The 23,347-nt window shown below is 47.7% G+C and overlaps 1 protein-coding gene across 1 annotated transcript in view; it reads left to right on the top strand.

Annotated features, from left to right (window-relative positions):
* Window positions 1–23,347, top strand: part of LOC122395351 (POU domain, class 2, transcription factor 1-like) — a 131,073-nt gene that overhangs the window by 83,519 nt on the left and 24,207 nt on the right. The window contains exon 4 of the mRNA XM_043392844.1: window positions 22,816–22,872. Coding sequence (XP_043248779.1) covers window positions 22,816–22,872 — 57 coding nt within the window. The remainder of the gene's footprint in view (window positions 1–22,815; window positions 22,873–23,347) is intronic.

Genomic DNA, 23,347 nt, shown 5'->3' with positions numbered 1-23,347 from the left:
ATTATCGGATTCCTGAAATTCGTTCGGTTTCGCTGGAATCGAGTAACTCGCGGTTCGCGCGATAACTCAGCCGGGGCCAGACGGCGTTGACATCGCGGGCCCCATCGACGTCCCGGAGTATTCCCGGATTCGATTTCTTTCCGCGTTGATTTATAGAGTCGCGGTTTCTCGGCAGCTTCGCTAACGTCGAAGACTCCGTTCGAGATTTATGACGCAGCGAAAAAAACTTCCGTCGTCGTACGCCTTAAACGGCATCGGCTGAACGGCCTGGGACCCATTACGGCACGGATGATTTCATCGACGAGTCGTCGTCAAATTTTTACCGCGAACGTCCATCACGGATCGCGAACAGCGCGTATCACCCGGTACGTGAATCCGCGCGAACCACCGCGTAATACCAAGGGATCACGGTGGACCGGCTAACGTGATTATTATAAAGTCAATACGTTGCTAACTCATCAGCCAGCTCCGCCCTCTAACAGCCCGGTAATATGCACCGGCCAAGAAGTCAGTTACGCTCTATCAGTGCCCACTCTCTCGTTCCTTTCCTCTCTCGCTCTCTCTCTCGTTCTGCCCTTTTTCCCCTCGTACCTGGGGTACCTCGATGCCCTTCCTCTCTCGTGCCCTGTCGTTCTCCCTCTCTCTCTTGCTCTTCTCAAAAGGCAAGTGTCTACCTACGTCGGATAGGCACGTAAGTACCTACCTACGCGTGTAACCTACCGTACGTACCTCTCGGCCTGGCACTCTCGTCCGCTTTGCACGTGCAATACACGGTTCGCGGTACAGTCCGACGTATCTGGCGGATCTCGAACGAGCCGCACGAAATCGCTGCCTGCAATTACCCCCGAGAAATATATTACTTAAGGATTGCCCGTTAAGAACGCGGACGATAAGGATGCTTCCACGTCCGGCGATCACGGTCCTCCGCGCGAACCTCGACTTTCCCCCGTGGATTATTAGGGTATCCCACCGTGTATCGCGCGTTTCGAAACTTAGGATGACCCGGGAAATGTCCGTTGGATTAGAACTGTAACGAGGAATAATTTTGTGCACGTCGATCCTTTGGGGCGTTATACGTGGTGATCTAGCCAACTTCTCGCGGACTCAGAGTACCATTGCTCCTAGTCAGTTCAATGCTAGATGCCAAAGGGCTTTGGTTTAAATATTTATTATAGGAGAGAAAGGGGTTGTTCAAAATAATTTCCCTAGTAACGTATTTCAATCTTGTGCAAAATTTAATTTGTTATGTTTTACAAGTACACCCTTAATGGGAGTTCCACAGATCGATAGTAAATTTATCAATCGAAATAAACGCAAGCAGTCGTTTCGACCGGGGTATCCTCTTTTCCTCAATCGAGGTTGCATTTTCCCCGCTCGTTACCGCATAATTAACCGCATTGTTCCTCGATGGGGGGGTTCCGTTGTCGATGATCTATGAAAATTATCGATAGTTATCGGGTCTGGGCTGCAGGGACGTATAGAGGCGCGCGGCGGCGACGCGCATACGGCGAAACCGGGTTCGCAAGTAACCGATAACGTAATACGGGAAAAGGGAAAAGCAAGAAGACGGCGTGCACCACCACCTAGCCGGCGAGTATCTGTTACATGCCTTATGGACAGCACGGAACGCGTTATTACAGCCGCGGGAAGGTGGTACGTGGGGCGTCGTGACTTTTTTCCCCGCGAACCAAGTTCAAGGTCCGGGTTGGGCTGGGTTCGTTTCATTCATTCGTGTGAAACGTGCACGCGTGTGTTCGCCAGGCTGCTGGAGAGAAACTCCGTGCTCGCGCCTCGTGGATATTACGTATGTACGTGCGCCGCGGCGATCCGCACGTCCCGATTCCGTTTTTCGCCGCGAGATCGAGATATCGCATGCGTGACGGTATTATTACGCTCTTCGGCCGGCCGTTTATTTATTGCGTTTCGCGGACGGCTTCCAGTCGACTGTAATAACGCGCCGCGTACGAAAAATCCCTCTGGTCCCGCGCGGTCGTTTCTTTTCTCGTTTCTAATTAAAAGCATCGTTAGGGATGATCGTCTTACGCCTGGTGGCACCACTCGTCTATTTGCGCGATCGCCCTGCTGAAATACTTGGAAAAATATCACTGTCGATATCGTGCAGAAAATAGATTTGGTGTCTCCAAACAAACAAACTGCCAACGTGATTAAGATGATCATCTATTTGCAACTATTATTTTCACAATAAGTAAAGTCACCCTTGGGTTTCTTCGCGATATCGTGAGCCACACCCGACGATGACACTACCCTCCGTGACGAGTTTCGCGATCCTGTGATGCACCGTGGTCCCTGGACCTCGTGGTCCGCTGGCAGCGTCCAGATGAATTGAACGGATCGCGTTGTCGGTGATGGTGCGCCTGTGTGCCCGGGTCTGGGTTGTAGGGTCGGAGGTTAAGCGGCGTGATTGAGTCTTGCTTACAAGGAGCCGCCCTTCGTTGCTCCTCTCCGGTCCTACCTTCTTCGTGGGGAAGGAAACCATAATGCAATTTAAGCCATAATACTTGACTTTAAATTGAAAAGATTGCCCGGGGGATGCGAGGGAGCTCCGCTGACTATCGTAGCAGCTACGGAGGCGGCGGCGGCGATGCTGGTGAGGTTCCAGGCCCGTGGATGAGGTCGCCGGTCTGGTGGGGGAAAAAGTACCTCGCTCGTTCTCGAGTATTCGCGCGGGACAAACGGTAAAACGCGCGGGAGAACGATCGGCAGCGTCGATATTCCACCTACAACCGCGTTAAGCACCTAGCCGAACGACCTTTGCACCACCTACCTATCGCATCATCGACGAGACCCGATACCGATTAGCGGGAATCGCTACCTTCGCGAGTACCGAGGGTCGCCTCTAACTCCGAATCAGCAGATGGTCGATTTCGGATCGGAAATTCCGAGATGATCGCGCGATACGCTTCTCCAAGGATCCAGGCTTCTTAGTTTGACTATTCCAGGGCGATGTCCGCTTAAAAGTTACTATCGAAGTTATTAGCGACGAGGAAAAATACGTCCAGAGCTGGGTTGTCCCAGGTGACACTGCCGGAGCATCGAATCGCGCGGGGGAGCGACAGGTGTCGAAGGGAAGGTTTGCACTCTCATTTTGAAAATCTAATAACCTCGAGAGCACCAAGTTGTTTCCCCAATTGGCAAACTCCGGACCACGCGGTCCCGCTGACCAACGGCCATCTGTCGGCCCGTTCCTGTACTCTCCCCCTCCCTTTCTACGAGCCACCCCCTCGGTCTGCACGTTCCAGCTTACATTTCCAATCAATAACCGATTGAACAACCCCCTTTCGACCCCCATCTGCTCTCCCAGTCGCATTCCAGCGAGCTAACGGCCAAACAATCCCGCGTTCCACGGACCGGACTTGCTCTTATTGTCCCCGGCGAAACAACGAAGAACGCGATTCGCGCGGATAATTGATAGCCGATCCAAATACAGATCCGTAGATCGTGCAACGTGCCTGTACAGTCTCGAAGGTCTATGGAGATTCTTTGAACGATCTCTGGCTAGGATGATACCGCGTATAGTTAAACGAGCTTCCGCGGGGAATGGATCTATCGATCGACGAAAAACGCTTCCAGCCGAGACCTCGAGGATTGGAAGGTGGGGGAGGTCTTCGAAGAGGCGAGATGATAAATCAGATAGGTGGCAGCAGCTGGTGCTCGGGAAATTGCCTGCCCATTGTATCGGGACGTGTTATTTTGGAAAATCATCTCTCGGCTCTTTGCCTGCTAATTTCGACGGGCCCTGCGCCCGAAATTACTACCTACTTCCTGGGTCGCGGACCTGGCGGTGGCCGGTAACCCTCGGACCCCGGGCATATGGAATGCGGTTATGGCCAGCCTATCGGGTTTCTTCCGAGCTTGCTTTGCCGCTAATTGTGGTAGCCTAGTTTTCCCTACTCCGGAAATGTCGGCGCGTTTCGGAAGTCTTCGAGCATTGTTGCAACACAGTATCCCATAATGGCGATAAACGTGGTGAAAAATATAACGAACGTTTAGAATATATTTGTGAACGTAGTCACCCTGATCGTGGAAATAATTCACAGAAATTGCGTGGCAAATTAATGATATTCCCGGACAGGCGATGAAACTGTTGCGTATTCTTTTCCGATTTGCACGGTTTTAGGCCGCACAAAGGGGGCGGTAACGTTCTCGGGGTTCAAAGCGCCGCTCCGACGAATATTAAAAATTCTAGGATATCGACTGGCCTACCTGGCCGACTCCGACGCCTCCCACCACGCTCGCCAAACGCATAGACATGTAAATGCACTTTTTGCGGGATGAATGGGGCCGACGGAAAAATTTCCGGAATGACGCGTAGACGCAGGCACGTATCGGGAACGTGGGCCTGACAGTAATGAGAGTCTTAGAGGGCCCACGGACGTCCCCTCGCATTAGCATGTCCAAGGAAGCCTCGATGCGCCGATCTACCGGCTGCGCCGCTTTCCAATGGAAGATCGGAATCGCCGTCGACCTTCCATGGGGATAGTGTTACGGTTATGGACTCATTAAGCCGCTTTTGTGCCCGAGTACGCCGAACGATGATGGATTCTGCAACTCCGTCGCCCGTTATCTTTCGACCATTTAGCCCAGTGGCATCGACAGCCGGCCGAGGGACGGTCGGATCAGTTAAGTCCGTTCATCAACAGTTCCCTTTCAGATGGACGCGATATTATTATTATTTCTTAATTATTTCTGCCTCGTAAGACGCTTGAGGCTTTTACGGCGCCGGGTTCTGATAATTGATACCGTGCCATCCAGGTGCAACCGTCTTTTGAGAAAAGAGTTCCGACGTTCTTCAGGGGGTCGAACGACGTACTCGTAGTGGCTTATAAAACTTATCAGCGGATCGGTTAACCGCAGTCAAACCGAAACACCATTTTTAAGGAACGTTGCTTAAATTTTGTAGCCTCGAACAGTATTTTAAAAGTGTGAATATAAAAATCATTATGTTTCGTTTAATAACTGCACAACAGCTGCGTTCTGGCGCCCTTTATTTATTTCGTCGTTTATCCTGTTTCTCCCATTTCATGGAAAACACGAACGTGACCCTTCACATCCTTATGTCATAATAAGGGTATAAACCGCCCCGTACGAATCGCCGAAAATCTGCCCTCTGACCCCGCTGACCTCCAGCGGGTAGGACACGAGCGACATACGAGCAATGCCGTTACACAATAACATAGTCTACTGCACCCTAAACTCGCTTGACCCCACTCGGCGACGGGACAATGCGAGAATCCTGGTAGAAAATGTGTTCGTACCTGCGATGCCCCTCTCTGACCAAAATTAACTACCGACGCAGAAAGAAGGATCTTGATACTAGACTCTAAACCAATTTTATCCATCAGGGATGATTTTCTTTTTTTTTTATTAAAATTCTATCACTAAGAGACAGGATAACTTTGTTTCTATTTACTACAAAGCTTTACTACTCATATTGCATGCGTAGTTCTTACGAGATTATTTCTGTTGGAGTTAGAAATTGTTACTTCCGATCTCGATCCACCCCTATAAGTTCACCGGCTCCAATAGCCCGTTAAAGTCCCGACGAACGAGTCTAAAGTATCCTAAATGGAGCATCGAAGGGTCACGGAGTGGTCCGTTTGACAGAATTCACGCGTCCAGTGTTTCTGTCGCGAGAACTCCGTCGTAGGTCACGCGACCGTACAGCGTCCACTCGCTCGAACAATCTGGCAGCTTCCCGCCCGGAAATTTGTCCCAGCCTGGCCATTACCGTGAGCACAATTAAAGCCAATAATTCACAAGGTCGAGGGTAGCGAGGCACGAGTCGTCCAGGGCGGCTCGGTCGAATGAAAAGGACCAAGTGTCCACGCTCCAGATTTTTCGAGTGCGTCCAGTTTCCCCTACCCGGGACGAACGGTAGCCGAAGAAGGCACAGTTTCCACGCGCTGAACGGAGGCAACAATAATGGCCACTGACCATCGGCCATCCCTGAATATTTCCAACCCCGGTCGAATGATTCAATCCGACAATGGACCGTTCCGAACGGACAATGCTCTGGTCAAATGCACTGTCGACGAACGAGGGTGGGGGTGGTTGCAAACTAGGGGCGCTCGACGGACCCTTGCCGTTGATTTCGCCCTCCCCCACCCGCTCTAAAAGCGCGGGTGGGGCTCCAGAATGGCCTTTCACGCAGAAACTCGCATCTTCTTCCGAGAACCGCTCTGAAAATTTACTCGATTCTCTCGCCGATGAGGACAGAGAAAAACGACTCGCTCGAAACGATATTGTGCGTCATTGAATCGGGGTTCGAACGCCAGCGCGAGAAGATGCGGGTGGTTTCCGCAATTGGACGGCTTCTGTGGTCCGTGGCACTTCTATCGCCGGTTTTTCGATACCTTTCTGACGTCGACTAGACTTCAATTTACATCGATCTATTCAAATTTGAAATAGCTTGTTAAAATAGTCTTGGAAAATCACTTCTTCCGTTTGAAGTTGGCTGAGGGTGAACAATAACTCACTAGACCTTTTATATAAATTTCCTAAATATAAAATAATTAGTTCAGTACAACTTCGTAGCATAGAATTTTTGAAACATACAATTCTTACGTGAAATCGAAAAAAACCCGAATATTGTCCCACACGAGGATTTCTGCTAAAAAAAAAATACGTCTAGGAAAAAACTTGCCTTCGGAACGTGCACTAACGACTTCGAGGCCGCTTTTGTTAGGCAGTTAGCAGCGACCATTAAGCCAATGGTCTAATTAACCGAATTAGATAATTCGCAGATCGATCCGGGCGTAAAAATAATTAAGCGCCGACGTTACTCGCCGCTTTTTTTCCGAGCAACGCGCGTATTTATATATCGAGGACCGTGGGAAGGCCAATTCCAACGCAATTGCCCAATCAACATTTACAATAATGATCACCAGCAGGCGGCTGGGGTGAGCATAGATTAAACGCAGACGTAACGGATCGAGGAGCGTGTTCTGCGATCCATCGAGTTCCCGGGCTCAATGGCGAAATAATACGCGGTCAATAATGTCCAATCGGGTTACACAAAGCGTTTTACAGAACGTGATCACGATTCTTCGAGGGGGTAATTTACCGCGTGAATGTAATAGATGAATTTCCGTATGGTTGCGTTGCCAGATAAATTTAACATCTTAAGCTCATTACTTGTTCCGATACCATAATATTATATATATTTAGAACTAAAAGGTGTTGAATTATTTATGTAGCCAATCTATAGACAAAGTATCACAAATTTTCGAACATTTCCAGCTTTAAATCATGTTTCAATCTGTGAGATAATGGTAATGATCCCTTTTTTTAGCAGCACAATGTTGTCTTTACTATGGAACGCGCCATTCAGTTTTCTTCTGTTCGCACACCGGTGCCTTTTCCGGCTTTCACGAAGATTTACAGTCCCGAGCCGCTGGAAAATGTAGATTTTTGTAAAACACGGAAAGCCCATTTGGAATTTTCGGTGCGTCGTGTACAAGCTGTGTCCCCCCTTACGGAAGGAAGAAAAAATTTACAGCGTTGCCCGGCGTCGGTCCTGCCGGGGACGCAAATATGCTTTTTTTACCTTCCTTTTCAGAGGTTACTCTCTAGTTTTACGACTTAATGACTCCTCCAGCCGACGAGGCATTCCGAAATTCCGACGCACTGCGCCACGGTTGTGCCTTTTTTCTCTTCTTCCAGGCGCCCTTCGCTCCGCGTCGAACGAAAGGGCTGAGAACAGTCGTACCATCTCCGAGAACAACTTCTATTGTCTACGATTCATTGTATTCTTGTCTAGGATCGCTGTTTATTCTTATTCGTGACCTTGCTGATTTTTTCACTAAATTTTCTTCAGCTCGGTGTTTCTAGAATTCAATTAGTAGGTAAGCGTTGTTTCATTCGTTAGAATTGACCTTTCGATTCAGGTACTTGTGCAAGTGTTTGAGTAATAAAATTGGCAAGGAAACTCGGGGCGACCCAAGTCGGAAAGTAAAAATACAGTAAAAAGAGAATTACGGTGCCTTGAAGAAACTGGCCTTCGAAAGAAACTGTCATCGGTCATAATAGTCGTTCTTTCGGGATAAAATATTTCTTTCATATTTTTCCGTACCCTCATCATAGCCCTACGGAGGACTTTTAATGAATTATATCTTCCATTCTTTAAGTCTTTAACAATAAATAGGAGGGCAGGTCACTTCGATGTCACTCAATTTCTGCTGGATAATATAGACAAGATTTGTTTTCAAATACTACCCCTTTACTGCATAATTTATTGTAGAACTGATCAAGAAGTACCTTCACTAAATATAATATAAAATTAAGTTTGAAGAGGATAAAAAAACAATGCACTCCTCAGCTACGCGCAAAGGGTGCAAAAGATCTGCCGTTGAGTTTCGGTGAAATAGCAACGCTTTTCAAAGTTCTCGTTCGCATCCAAATCTTGTTTCAACACACCCGATTTCTCCTCTAATTACCAAGTGGTTTCCCAACGCATTGTCTCTTACTTTCCCATCAAAACTTTCATCGGATCGCGTTGTACGCACGTTGGAGTCCCGCGACGAGCCGCGAAATTAAAAGGCTGCGTGGACGGCGTGGAAAGGGGGATGCACGGGAAGAAACGTTTCTATAATTCAGCGCGGTACCTACCGAAACGTCGATCGGTCGGGATCGAGGATCAGGGGCGGATAATGTATGTACCCTCTGTCGAACGAGGAGAGAGAAGAGAGCGTCGGAGAAGCACGTAGAGACTCTGTCTCTCGCCGCCGGTCTCTCTCTTTCTCTCCGTTGCTCCTGGCCTTGCGGAGGGTTTGCGGGGGTGCACCCCCACAGGCCAGCTGAGAAGAGGGGCAGCGCTGACCAACGCGAACGGACAGCTCTTGGCTCACCAGTAGACAAGTTGCCCCCGGCAGGCCAACTTGGGGCACCCTCGGTTTTTGGAAATCGACGAGCATCGCGGGAGAAGGTCGCGCGTCGAACGGTTCATCGTCGATACCGCTCACGGGTTTGTGTACGCCTCGATAACGTTCGAAACCGTTCCGAGCAGAGCGGTTTGGCACACGCATGTCGATATCGTGGCAGTTTTCCATCGTCGAGCAAGTTTTTGCAAGCAGTGTTCGACGCGTTCCCGACCGATGACCACGAGACGCGAGTAGAGCAACGTCGAAGGGAAGCTCGATATCGAGGGATAGGAAGGAAGGACACAGAGGCGGGTTAGGATTGCTAAAGGGACTGCTTCAAAGGCCTTCTAATGGTTGTCGGGATCTGTCACTTCGGGATCAAGAGGAAGATGCACGCTGACGCGAAGCCGACTTTTCGGATCCGTAAGCGGAAATTTCTTTATCCTTTTGACTTGGAAGCATGTTTCAAACCCAGACGGGTGATGGTATGATAACTCTACCAGTGTACAATTAGGAGGACAACAAACTTACTTCGTTATATAGAAAATTCCTTTTAACGAGGAACGTGATGATAATGATCGAATCTTCGATGAGGGATGAATTTTGACGTTTGTAAGTGGGGAAGTAAATTTAAATTGATGTTGATACAATTATTTCTGAAAAGAGTCACAGTGACATCCGTAATAAGAATCTTCTGGAAAAGGACGAGTCTTCGATGAGGGTTCGATCGAATTAACGAATCCCCTACTGGAATCCGTCGATTAGCATCTAATTCGGTGAATGATAATACCAGCATACGTCAAACGGGCTTCAAGAATTTCTACGAAAGAGCACCGTTCGTCCCGCATGAGACAGCGTGTTTACTTAAATTAGTTGCTACCTTTCTGAATTTTAGTGCATTCGTGTCGTTTTCTCCCTGCTACCCTCATCGTGGTCTAAATTAGTTTCTCATTACTCAAATATTATACTAAAATTTACACATCTGTTTATGTTTACACACGTTTCCTACAAACAACGCCACGGTGAGAGAAACAGAAAAGATGGCTCCGTTGTTGCCACGATGGTCAATAGATTCGCTGTTGGGGTATGAAATGCAAAACCAACCCCCTTTCTGTGATTAGACCAGCATGCAACGATTGGGGTTGCTTTTAGGTCGGGGTGGGATGACCCTCGCCATTTTAAAGTCCCCACCCTCTTCGTTTGTACTAGCTTCAGTCTCTGCGCACCCCATACGCTTCAGATTATCTCCAGACGCACTCGAATTCCACTCTGTCATCCCTTCCCGTGATCTGCTTGTATCCTTCTTTTCCGGGTTTCTCAGCCCCCCCCCCCTACTCCTCCGTTGTTCCTGTTTGCGGAATCTTTTTTTTCCCGAGGGCACGGATGCACGAGCTGGGGTGACTCAAGAAACTCCTTAATTAACTTTGTAGGGTACCGGAACACCGAAGGGTCGCGATCTCCGTATGCTAATTGGACTACTAATTCATAAATTTTCATGAAATATCGGCGAGCACTTGCGGTGTTTCCGTCCGCAGCTTATAATGATAGTTTAATAGGATTATATCGCGGCAAGTCGAATGTCAGTCACGCTTTGCATTATCGGCGGATTTCTCGCTGCGTCCATCGATCTTCCACGACCGGGGGGTGATTACGAAAACGGACGTTCCAGTGTCCCACAAATAAATGGGGAGACCGCAAGTTCGCTGTATCGCAAACAATTTTTCAAACTCTTCTACCGTCATACATAAAAGACATTAATAATCTACATAGTGGCCATCTTCTTGTACATTGTTAAATTCGAAAAATATATAAACTCTGCTCGTGGTTGATTTTTAACACGACAGTTCTAAGTGGATGTAAACGATGAAAACTTTAATATAGAGACTCGATGAATTGCATTCGCATTCTATCAAAAAGTTGGTGCGCCGAGGTGGTCGAGACCTGAGAAACGAGCCGGTGCTCTGAAAATAACAAGCATATTAAATTTTAGCAGTGCCTTAGCAAGTTTAGAGGATACAGAAAAGGGAGTTAAAGGGCAACTGTCGATAAATCCCACGGAAAATCTAATTAAACTGGCCCGCAGAAAAACTGGCTCCCCCGTGCGCGTGGAGCTCCGAACGAAACTCTGCTCGTAATCTTGGGAGGGCACCTTATCAGATCGTTATCAGCCGATCTGACCGCGTTCCTGCTTCTGGGTTGGTCACGATCCAGGCCCAATGGCCCTCATACCTTCGCCCCCTTCTTCCCTTCCCCTGAATGCGGGCCTTACTTCGTACAGTACCTTAATTAAGCGTTATGACTTGAATTCCTCGTTAAGCGAACACGTAGCCCTCTCCGTGGCGCGCACGAGCAGATCCTCGTAGAATTTATTAGAAATTTGTAGCGAAATGAAACCGCAAAAATTCGTGCTGCTACCAGACATCAGCATTGGACACGATCTCTCGTTCCGTGCTGCCCATCGTGCTGCCCGATCGAAACGTGGAAAATTTCTTGAAATAATATCGAGTTTCTAACGAAATGAAACTCTTCGTGGTGCTTTTGATCGTAATACAGAAAGTTTCTTAATATAATTTTTATCCTTCCGTAAAAAATTAAACGTATGCATAGAAATTGGACCCAAATTCTCTTCGTAGCGCTCACGGACCGAGATCCTCGTAGAGTTTATTAAAAATCTGCAACGAAATGAAACTGTAAAAATTCATATGGCTGGACGACAGTATTGGACACGATTTCTCGTTCCATTCGGTTATCGAATAACTGGATCGTAGCATGTAAAATTTCGTGAAGTTCGAACGTTTCATGAGAAATGGAACGAATGCAAAGCAACTGGTCACGTAGTTCTTTTCGGGGTGCGCTAGAACAGATTCCGGGCAAAGTTTATTACAAATTTATAGCGAAATGAAACAGTAAAAATTCATGATCTATAAACATCGTTGTTTGATACGATTTTCGACACTGTAGTCATCGTACTTTTGAAATGTGAACAATTTCATGAAATAATATCGAACTGAAGTATAGGATGAGCGAAAATACAGATTGTTTAGAAACTTCGAGAAAACAGAAAATGGAGTAAGTTCATTTATACATGAAATCTGTATAACACGAAATATTTTTCATTTCCCGTAACTTATCGAGGTCTGGCTGTAATTACATCTTCGTCCGGCGGTGGTACCTAACTCGATTTCGCGCAATTGAGTTGTTCGTCCGAGCCTGGTACGGGCTCCTCAGACGTAGCTTCGTTTCTCCAATTTCATTCCTCCAAGTCGAAGTACCATTGATATTAGCACGCCACGATAATTATCCAAGCTCGATCGTTCTATCGTTGCTCCAACGATGCTCGATTCCCTTCTACTTCAACGATTACAACGAAATCGTTGAAACGTAGACTTAGAAAAGTTAACGAACGCTTGGAATATGAAGCAACTACTAGGACTAGATACGAAGTTGGTAAATGAACTGATTATGAATTCTTGTTATTGATCTGTTGATTTTGCCGATAAACTCGCTGTAATCCCCCATAGATATTCTCTCCACTCGCTACTCTCAGTACCCTTTGTCGTGGCGCGCTGAACACCCCTGTAAAAACGTTCACCCCCCATTCGCATATCAACAGAGTCTGAATCACTTTGAGACACGTGGTTTTGCAAATCTATTTTCGGGACACTACATTTCCATTTCACAACTCATACATAAAATAAATTATTAACTAGCAATTAAATTACTACCATTGTGCACACAGCTTTATTTCTTTACATAAATTGTACAGAATTTATCGAAGAATTTTCCTTGTATCTTCAGCTTTTCAGGGCAACACCAGAGGGGTGATTCTTCGAAGGGTGAATCTACCCCTTATAGATAAATGATCGTAGCTAAAAGATGCATGATCCCTGGCTATTCTAAAAACCTTTAAAGTCTTGTAAAGATTGACTGCACACGAATATTCCTCGTCACAAAAGTTTGATTCGTGCCTATAAAAGGGACGGAGATATTCTCGATCGATGGAAACGCCCTGTGTACAAGTTCCTCGGCAATGCCAGAAGCACTCTCGTTGGATATAATATATCGCCCGGATTAACGGAGAACTCTTATTGTTTTCCACTCTCGCGTAGATCCCCCCTCAACCCCCTTGCCACCCCGTTTGAACCGTATCCTCGCCTTTCTTTCTTCTCTCGCCCGCGTCCTTAGTTATAACTTAATTACAAGAAAAGCTGCTCGTACAGACGGCCCGGCTGCCTCGAAGCGATATATTGTATATTAGATTTTCCGTCGTTAGAAACTTTTTGCGCGGAGAAATTATATCCCGAGCAGAGACGGAGAGGCAGCGTCGGGAACGGGGGGGAAACTTGCGACGCCACTGAAAACCAATCTACTTTGAGACGTCGTTGCAACGTCGAATTCGACTCACTCCATGCTCGTGCGGCTCGAGAAGTTTTGGAACTCGTTAATCGATGGTATAAATTTCGATAGGTAATCGAAGTTAAATCGGACCCAGGGTCCAAGATAATTCAAAAGTGACTAAAAATATTTCAACGAAACGTCATGCATCTGGGTTTGCTCGCGATAAGATAAAGAACGAAAAGAATTATTCGGTTCGCGCGCGAATTCATGACTCGATGGCACTCGACGCATAATGGGATCGATTAAATTTCCATTTCGTCGCTCGGATGTCGGTCGTAAAATTAGAATCCGACGATAAACCACGCGCTGGGGTACATCGGGATGTCCCGCGACGAAGGGCCAGTTTCGACGCGGTCGAGCGGTTCAAAGTAGAACGGTGATACCGGCCGATAGAGCGCGACGACGCGGTGATATTCAAGATGTTGATTGCCGACAAACCTCTCTAATTACCGCGTAATTATGAACGTCAGCGTCGGGCCGCGAACACCGGACTTCTCCATGGCCGCTTGTAACGCACACAGGATCTCCGGTATGGTCGTGCTTAATTGTCAGGACTACGGAGTCCGGGGCTTGGCATGTCGGCGCGGCTATTGTGCCAATTAAGGCGAATTTCTGTCGTTATTATTTTTTAACGGATTATACACGCGCCCGGCGCATTTGCATTCGATGAATATTTCATTCCCGCTGACCGCCCCGGGTACCGGTACACGCAGGAAACTCTATTAATTAATCGAACGAACTGGATAAACTCGCGACGCGCTTCCCATCGTTTCCATCTGATTTAAGGGCGAACGCCGTCACGAAGCGTCTAAAAATAGGTCAAGTTTGGGAATTCTCTTCGTAGGTACCGCATAAAACGTTCAGATTCGCTTCAGAGGCCGTAAAACGCAACTTTCGACTTTATTTTCCAACGTTTTGGAAAGTAAAAATGTTGCAACGACGACGATTGGATCGTCGGAAATAAAAAGCTTCGAAAATCGAATTTTATATAGAATATTTTACCAAAATTTTAGGAGAGTCGACAGGGAGGTTAGGAGCGTTTCGAAAAGAGTATAAGAAAAGTTTTCACATAATGTATCTCTCCGATAGAACAGGATTTTTAAAGTTTTATCTTCGGTCAGCTATTCCGAGTCCATTAATCCTTGTACGTCAGAAAAACTGTCGGCTGCTTCTTTGAGGAACTCTAAGCAGCTGCCAAGTAGTTTCCAACATTTGCATCGTTAGTAATATATCAGGAGACAATTCTAATATGCTTCTTTTACAGAACTATGGGGACGGTACTCAGTGTCATAATATTAAACTACGGCGCGCATCGACTCAAAGAAAGCGTTGAAAAAGCGAACCGACGAGGGAGCGGTCGTACCGTAAAGTTATTTGCCACGACAAAAGTACACGCAATATATCGAGGTTGCGTTCGAAAGCATCGACCGTGTCTGTTCCCCGTTCAATTACCGTGCCTTGATATATACGCTTTCTTCTAATTTGCGTAATAAAGACGTTATAATGATATCAGTAGTGTTCCAGACAAGATCGTCGCTCATAATCAAAAGCTCGTTAATCACAATCCGACGTAATTCGGCCGCGTCTGTACGTTCACGCTCGAGTCGCGTGAATCCGCCACGAGGATCTTCTGCTGGCTCGTTCCTTTCTCTCTTCACGCAGACGTAGCTTCGTCTCGATCGCTCCCGGCCGAGGCGTTTCCCTGACGAATAAGTCGACTCCATTACCTCGCCGCGTGAAGCACTTACGCTTCTCCCGCCCTCCCACCTCCCCCGTTTCGCTTCCCCTTCTTCGGCGACGCTTCCACCCCCGTTAGGCCGCGGAGTCGGTTGGAAAACCACCTCCTCGGGCGAAACGTTCGCGTACGCGTCCCTGCGAGGCCGTTAATGGCCCCTCGTTTTTCTCTACGTGCAGCGAAACGTCCTTGCGCTACGGCCAGTCGTACGTGTCTGCACAGTTTCACGGTAATTCGAACGAAAATACCGTAATAAGGTACGTGCGAAACTGGACGGCGACGCCGGGTCGTTTCGACCCGCGGCGATCGATTCGACGATCGCCCTACTGTTGCAGGCGACAAGCAGCGATTTACGATCTCGAACCTTGCTGGACAGCTCTATTCCACGTTTCTATGGGATGTCGCTGCTTTCTGACGACGACGTAACGCGTAATTCACTTTTTTATCGTCGAGAAAAATTAGAGAAATCTGCGTGGGCTCTACCTGCGTACGCTTGGCACACTTAACAGGGCGTAAAAGTGCTCTTGTATCGAAACTCCTTTTCCGTAATAGTACATGCAATTTATTACGGTTATTCTTATTCATCCTCCCTTTTTCTCAAAGAATAACAGTTTGTGGTTTATGGTAATGTGAAGCTTCCAGCTACGAGCTTCATCAGCAAAGTGGTTTTAGACCAGGTCGATAAATTTCCAGAATATCGATACGCATCGCTCGATAGAAATACCCACGCACGACGTAACGATATTATCGTTTCCGACGGCTGGTCGAGCCTCCCCACAAATCGCGTCGAATTAACTCGCCGTAAATTACGACGCCATTTTCGAGTTCCCGGGGCCCACCGAGGCGGGGACTCCGAAGATCTCCGGGAGGAAGGGGTTGTAAGGTCGCGACTCGTGTTACAGAATGGAAACCAATAAAGGGGGGGTTCCCGGGGCTCTTTTATGCATCTGGATGCACGGCACGCGACCCCAACCCTTCCTCCGCGTCCTCATCAATTTCAAATAATTTCTCTCCGACGCGATCGTTTTTTTTTTCTCTCCCGCCCCGCTGGCGTGTCTATCGATGTCTGTCCGTTTTTTCTACGACCTCTTCCTCCCCCCATCGGTGTATCCTGGGCGTTTGGACGTGTGCGCGGGATTTGATGGAAGGACCACGGGCCCCCCCGTTCCAGTCGAATCACGGGAACGTTCGTCGCGAGCAATTATCTCGAAATCCATCAGTTTCGCCGCGGGATTAAGCGTTTCGAGAGCGATTATCGGCCCCGGGGCCGATGATCGATCGATCCGACGCCTCCTCGGCGCGTACGCGCCAACGAGAACGTCTAATTGGATGAAACGCAGTCTCGGGACCGTTTTTGCGCCCGTATTATCCTCGTTACGCTTCGCGGAATTCGAGGGGGGGCGGAGGCGGGAGCGTTGCCAGGCCGGGCGCGAGTAGGAGTTTCGATGAAACATCCAGGGATTCCAGGAAATTCACGGCCGGAGGAACCGATCTGGTTAGTCTTTATGCCTCGAAATTATCGTGGCCACGCAGGAAACGTCCGCGGTTGCTCGTTACTAGCTTCGTTGCGGGCCTGTTCGCCGCTCGAGAAAAACCTGCCGATACGTACGCGTTTCCTTGAAAATTCTGGCGGTCGCTACTCTTTGACCACCGTCTCCATTACTTTTAATTTACCATTAATACTTGCAAGTATGACTTAACTCAACATTTTCTTAAAATTCCACTTTATAATTAAATTAAAGTATCTATCAGTAACATTTCGTTGGTTATAGACAATCAATTTGTATAGAATTTCCCATTTACTAAAAACCAACCCTCATCGTTCCATCGTCCACGATATCCTTCGCATGTTACCTTTCGCAGCAGCGATAGCTTCGAAAGTCGTCGGAGGCCGCAGCGGAGGAAGCGTGGTGGTTGCAACCTTTTCGCGGGTGGAGCGAGTCTCATAATAAGAGAGAATGCTCGCAACCACCCCCTCGGAGCAGGGGTCCGTTGGACAAGGCGGTCGCCATGGAGACGGAAGATCAAGTGGGCAGAGAAGCGGCGCGGCGGACCGGGAGGGGTGGCAGGACAGGGGTGGGTTGATTTCTTCATAACGGCCGCCATTATCGCGCCCTCCGACCGTGCCTCCCGCCCCTTCTCCTCCTCATTATGTCTCGAGGCGGACGGGAATATTCTTGTTTTAAAAATAATCGCCGCCAGCCGGATCGCGAATGGCGCCGTTTGTAATTGGAAAAAGTCTCGGCTCACGTGCAAGAACGCTGTTTCCAGCGGCTGCATTTCTGCCTCCGTCCCCCCCCGCCCGTCCACTCGCTGTGTCTGTTTTCCTCTTCCCCGCGAGGTTTCCAGGACCTCCTCTCTCCAACGATTTCGGATTTTTCTCCCGTGACAGGGAAAACGTTTCGTTCGCCCCGTTATCTCAACCATTCGCGATCCTGCGTCGTGGCTGCCTCGAGTTTATCCCCGTTTCTAGCCGATACCACTATTTAATGCAGACAGTTTGTTGGAAGATTGCAGCCGCAATCATTCTTGCAATAATTGAAATATCACGACTTCAGCTTTCTTGGTTGTCTTTAATACGTTCATGTAGCTACAAAATTTAATTGTCAAGATTAGGTGCTGAAGAAAATAAATCTAGATAGGACACTTGAATTTTAACGAGGCCCCAAAAATAATGCTAGTCTTCAATTTGACAATTAGGGGGGCTTGGTCTGGCAGTCGACGCGTTAATGAAAAATAAATAATCTAGATGACGGCGTTATAGGAAACGCCGCGTATACGAAAATTCAATAAACTAATATTTGTTACGGGTGCCTATATCTTCGGCAATTTTCCCCAAATGACTTGTCCTGACTTGTAATATTGCGAGTAATAAACGTGGGGCAGTACACTTTTTACAACGCTTTTTATGGTAACCGTAATAAAATTCCGGTGGGCCCAAAACATTCGTCGCTCAGTGCATGTGTCAGCATCCCCGAAGAGGTCAACTCCGGAACACTATATCTACACATAATCTCATAAACACTAGAGTGGGTAACTGTACACCCTAAGAATAAGTAAAAGTAGAGTTTAAGTGGTTGATAAAATCGCTTGAACAGTCTTCGACTTTACAATTTCTCGATAATCAAAGGGTAAACGCACGCTTTATGGAAATTGAAAATAAGCGAAGGTTGGATGGTCGGCCTATACTTACACACGGTTCGTCGGACGCTAACTGTATATCAATTATATCACGCCAAAACGAAAGAAAATAAACTGGAAATCTGTTCCGCTTTCTCATCGCTATTCACGCCCGTTGTGGCGGCATGATTTTCAACCCTCCCCGGATAACCGACGTTTCCGGCGAAGGAAACGTGGTTTCCATATCGGTCGATCAAGGGTGGTGCATACGTATCACAAGGCGGTTCTTATAAATTGATGAGACGACCGAGTCCGCGCGAACTAGATGTATCCAGATGCCGCATCTCGTATTCATGGTGCTTCTTCGATCAGAGGGAGAGAACGAGAGGAGCCCCGAGTCGGCGGAAGAGGAAAAGGCGGTGGCGTGACCGGCAGAGAGAGGAGAGAAAAAATGGAAAAGTCGGGTGAACGCGTACTCGCTGCGAATTCAGCGCGATTAGAATATATCGCGACGGGAATGGCCGGGCGCAATATCGTTCCCCGGAAACCGCAGCCTTGAGAGCAGCGGACGGTGCGGTTAAACTACCGCAAAGCAACGAAATGTCAGCATTAATATTTCAACCGTCTCTTGTGCGCCGGCCAACGGTCGCCTCTATGCTTATTACACTTATTGTATCGTGGCGCGGTTTAAATATTAAAATCTCGTTTCCCGCTGAAGCCCGCTGGCCAACGACCACGGAAGAACGCGGACCGGAAGGGCGCATCGATCCGATTTTCGGACCGACTCGTATCCACGCGAATCGTTGCCGCTCGCCGTGGAACGAAACCCACAATATGTGATCAAAATATGAAATTTTTAAATTAGCGCCACATTCCAGTACTCGTTTGAGATAACCAATTTTTATTTCGTGGTCCTTTCGAAGAAAATAAAAATGTAAAAGTATGGAATTTATCTTGCACCGCGAACGAGTGAGAAAAGTTTCTTATGGAAAATCGTTACGGAGTACGAAATGCGGATGTATCATAAGAATTCTGAAAGGAAAAAATCGAGAGGGGTTTATGGTCAGCCGCAGGCAGTTGAAAACGCAACATAGACGGGCACAAGCCTGCTGCTCCCGTATCTGGTGGTATCAGAAAGGTGTAGACTATTATGAACTCTTTAAAGCAGGTGGAACAATTACAGGAGATCGATACGTTCAGCAATTGAATCGTTTGCACACGGCGGTTCGAGCGAATCGACCGTCTTATAAAGGTCATATTGCCTCGCGACAACGCGATGGCTCGTGTAGCTGATCAAGTAAAAGAAAATTGCCTGACTTTAAATGGAAAGTTCTGCCGTAACCAGTATACTCTCTGGACATCGTGCCATCCGATTTCCACCTTTTTCGTTCGGTGATACGCGCTTCCGAAATGATGCTGAAGCGACAGAATGAGTTAACGACTTCGTGGCTTCAAAGAACGTGGAATTTTTTCGCCGCGTTCGTCGATTGCTTGAGAAATGGCGAGGTTTAAGAAAAAAAGAAGAGCGCCTCTTCGATGGCGTGGACAAGGAAAGCATAAATAAATCGAATTAATAAGAAATCATTAGTGTTTTCGAAAGAGTAAAATCACACATTTTATTATATCGTAAAAGGATGCTAAGTATCCGACTCATTGGAAGAAGAGTCACTCGAGGCACTTAGAGTCGCAGAAACTTGAAGTAGCACTTGGAACCACGCGAAACAGAGTGGTACTTAACACCTTTCTATATTTTTTATAAGAACTTGTTCCTGTATCAATGCAGTTTCATTTCTGCTAAATATTTGCTCCCTCCGTCGGTAGAACTTCGAAACGATACGTGTGATCCATAAACAGAATTTATATCCGCGATCGTAGTCATCGCGCAGCATTGCGGAAATACATATTTGTTAAATCGTCGGATGAATCATCGAAATAGTGAACCTGAACTCTGTCGTTTTTAAAAATGTGAGAACGTATCGAGGATAATGTTCCACGGTTCTTTTGTCTTTCGTCGAGGTCGCGTTTTTCTTTATTGCGTATTGCAAAATGGAGTTGCTCTCGTTTCGTTTGTGCTTACGAAGTCTGTCGAAGCGGAACGCTCGCAACGATGTTGTACTTATCGTTTGGGTATAATGTCACAGTATTTTTGGCCAAGGGGTGACGATCGATCCTCTCGCCACATTGTTTCGCGAGATTCTAATGGAGTCGACGTGGCTGCTTCTCGACGGCCGCTGAAAGTCCGTCGTGTTCACCTGTCCGAAATGTTGGCGAGTAGCTGTACAGGTGTCTCGTCTACGTAACCGGGTGAATGGGGAATACGTGCACGATAGGTGCCACCGACGAGACGCACACGGCTGACCTTTATGAATACTAAGGGAGAAGGGGTTGCTGGGACGAACACGCGATTCGAGCTTGTCAGAAGGCGATCGTTCCGAATTAATAAGTGACTGGTTCGCCAACAGCGACATGACAGACTGAAGGATTGATGCCTCGTCCGCGGCGAACACGAAAATCTCAATGCTGCCGAGAAATATCAACTTTATGGACGGTCGAGTTTATTAGCGGGAATCGATCGGCATTAGAATAGCAACTTTGTTATTTATTTAACGCGAATCTCCCTTCTCGCGATAGAGAACAACTAGAAAATAATGCAGCGCTTCTTTCGAACGTTTTAAAAAAGTATTCGCAGGTAGATTTTCCTTTTAGAAAAGGAAGACACGCTTACTCGTGTTTTTATGCATCGTCGAACGATTTACAGCGAGGATGGAAACAGGACGACGTGTTTAGTGGCCAGTTCGCGACGGAACCGTGAATACGAAAGAAGCGCGAACTTTTACGATCCTCCGGAGACTTTGCACGGGAACAGGGACTGATCGTATTTATCGAATTTCTTCTTTTTTCACGAAACCGATCCACGCTCGCTTCGGGCTCGATGACGTCGATTAATCGCCGCAGTGTTCCGTTGATCGCGTAGGAAAGTATTTTCAGGTCAATTCGAAGCGTTTCCTTTCGGTCGGTCGCATTATCATCTTAACGATTCGGACGACACTGATCGCAGCCGTTAGTTGTGCGCTCGGTATTTATGGATCATACCAGCCGCGATTTAATCGACCTTTTTTCCTTTCCTCTCTCGAATCGGCAAGGGACATCGCTTCGGGCATTATTTTGTACGCCTGTGACTAATGTGCCCGTTGGAAAAAGTCGATCCACGACTGGATGCACGAACGAGGTCGGTGTTCATATTTAATGTAAGCGTGTGCCAGTTTCCGACGACAGTCCTTCGTTTAATAATGAAAACCGGCGCATCAAGGATCTCGCATTGTTCGTTTTTCAGAGGCGCGCGACAATCGCTTAGACGACGCGGCACTGGCATTCCCGTCACCGTTTCCATTTCCAGTTGTCCGTTTGTCGAACGCGCGATACCTCTATTTATTTCTGGAAATCAGTTACGAAAGAAAATAGTTATTATTAAGCTGTAAAATACATAACATATCATTTGGTGTATGAATTTTCTCACGGATCCTTAATTTTTATTTTATAAAAATCAGTTCCCCCACTCGCCCGTAGCGTCTTAGCCCTGACAACTGTCATCAAACTCAGCGTTTCGTGTCTCTCGCGTTTTTTCTCTCGAGCAGCCCACGAGACACAAAAATCAGCGACCCCGTCATCCCCTGTCCCGTCGATATGTCATCGTTAGAGTCTCGGTTATTTTCCACGGCGGAAAGCGCGCAGATCCGGTCGTATTTGCGGTGGTTTATTCGCCGGCGGTATTGAAATGTCGCCCGTGTGTGTGTACGTCCGTTGAGAGCGGACGAAAGGAAAGTAAAGGTGGGATTATCTGAATACAGTCGTTTCAGGGGTGAGTTGCGACACCCCAGGGGGTAGTAGGTGGCCGCCCTCGGCCACGCTGGACGGGTCTTCGCCCCCCCCGCGTGACGTATAGTGGTCATCCTGGATCCGAATTACCACCATCTTCTTTCCACGAGCACGCCGCGCCACCGAGGGGTTCAAATAGATTATTTGAATATCGACCGAGACTCGCCCCGTTTCTGGGAATCGCGAATGCGAACGGGGAGGACCAGCGTCCCGCCATGTGTCACGATGATTGCTCGCGTTTTAGCATAATTTCAGCTGATTGATAACGGCTCGGGGTGTCTGCGCGCTATCTCCACGATCATGGTTCTGCCGTCCCCCGGTTTAATCAGGCTGGATGTTGGGCACAGAGTTTCTGGGAATTATAGGGGTGCGCGCGGTCCTTTATTCGCTGCCTTCGAGGGATTGGAATTACTTAATTTTCCTTCTCGAGACGCATTTTGTTTGCAAATAATATGCACGATGACCGGAGCTGTTAATTTAATTTTTTTCTTCATGAAATATTAATGCTTCCCTGACTGATGGTATATCGAGTCAGTTAGGACTGGGTTATGAGCAAAATAATATTTGGATCGAATCATACTATTACGCAAAGGGTTAAAAATCGTTTCCATGATCGACGTATGAAACTCGCGAACGATCGTGTAGGATGATCTTCGATCGGGAAAGGACAAGTGACGCTCGGCTTGGGACCGAGGGAAATTCTTTTCGGAGTAACGTCCATCATTTTTACGGGAGAAAGACCGAGTTTCCCGGTCGGTTTTACAACGCGACGTCACTAACGAGGCCCCGTTGCACTTTTTGTTGCAGCCAGCGACGCGCTCGGCCGAATCGATAAGGAGCCAGCCTCGCCGGAATCCATACAAGGTGAGTTTGCACAGAGTTTCATCGTCCGTCTGTCGTCCGTTCCTCTCTTCCTCGCTCCCTCTCCCTTTCCCTCGCTCTCCCCGAGCCTCCATCTTTCTCTCTCTCTCTCTATCTCTTTCTCTCTCTGCCGCGATACGATTAACGTACCGAAGGGCTTAACCTTCGCCGATGGCAGGAACATAAATTTCACAAACGAATAATACGACACGGCGGACTGAGCGAAAGGCGAAGTATCGGCATTATAAATCCGCGTCGTTATTTCTTAGCCTCCTTTTTGCCGGTATGGCCGCTGAAACGGGGCAACGTTTAATTGCAACGATGAGCTTGCGTTGTGACGCGGACGCAGAAAATCGCCGGGAAAGGAGAGGACTGATTGAGAAATTTTCAGACCGCAAAGAAGTCGAGGGAACGCGCGCCATGGGGATTTTATTAATCGGGCGGGACGGAATTGGTTCCCGGTCGGAGCCAGATGAAG

The sequence above is a fragment of the Colletes gigas genome, unplaced genomic scaffold (genome assembly GCF_013123115.1).
Source record: "Colletes gigas isolate AHSC1104 unplaced genomic scaffold, ASM1312311v1 Colletes_gigas_Sc00001, whole genome shotgun sequence".
NCBI classification, from domain to species: Eukaryota; Metazoa; Arthropoda; class Insecta; order Hymenoptera; family Colletidae; genus Colletes; species Colletes gigas.
The sequence above is the reverse complement of the archived record's forward strand: the minus strand, read 5'-3'. Positions and strand labels throughout refer to the sequence as shown.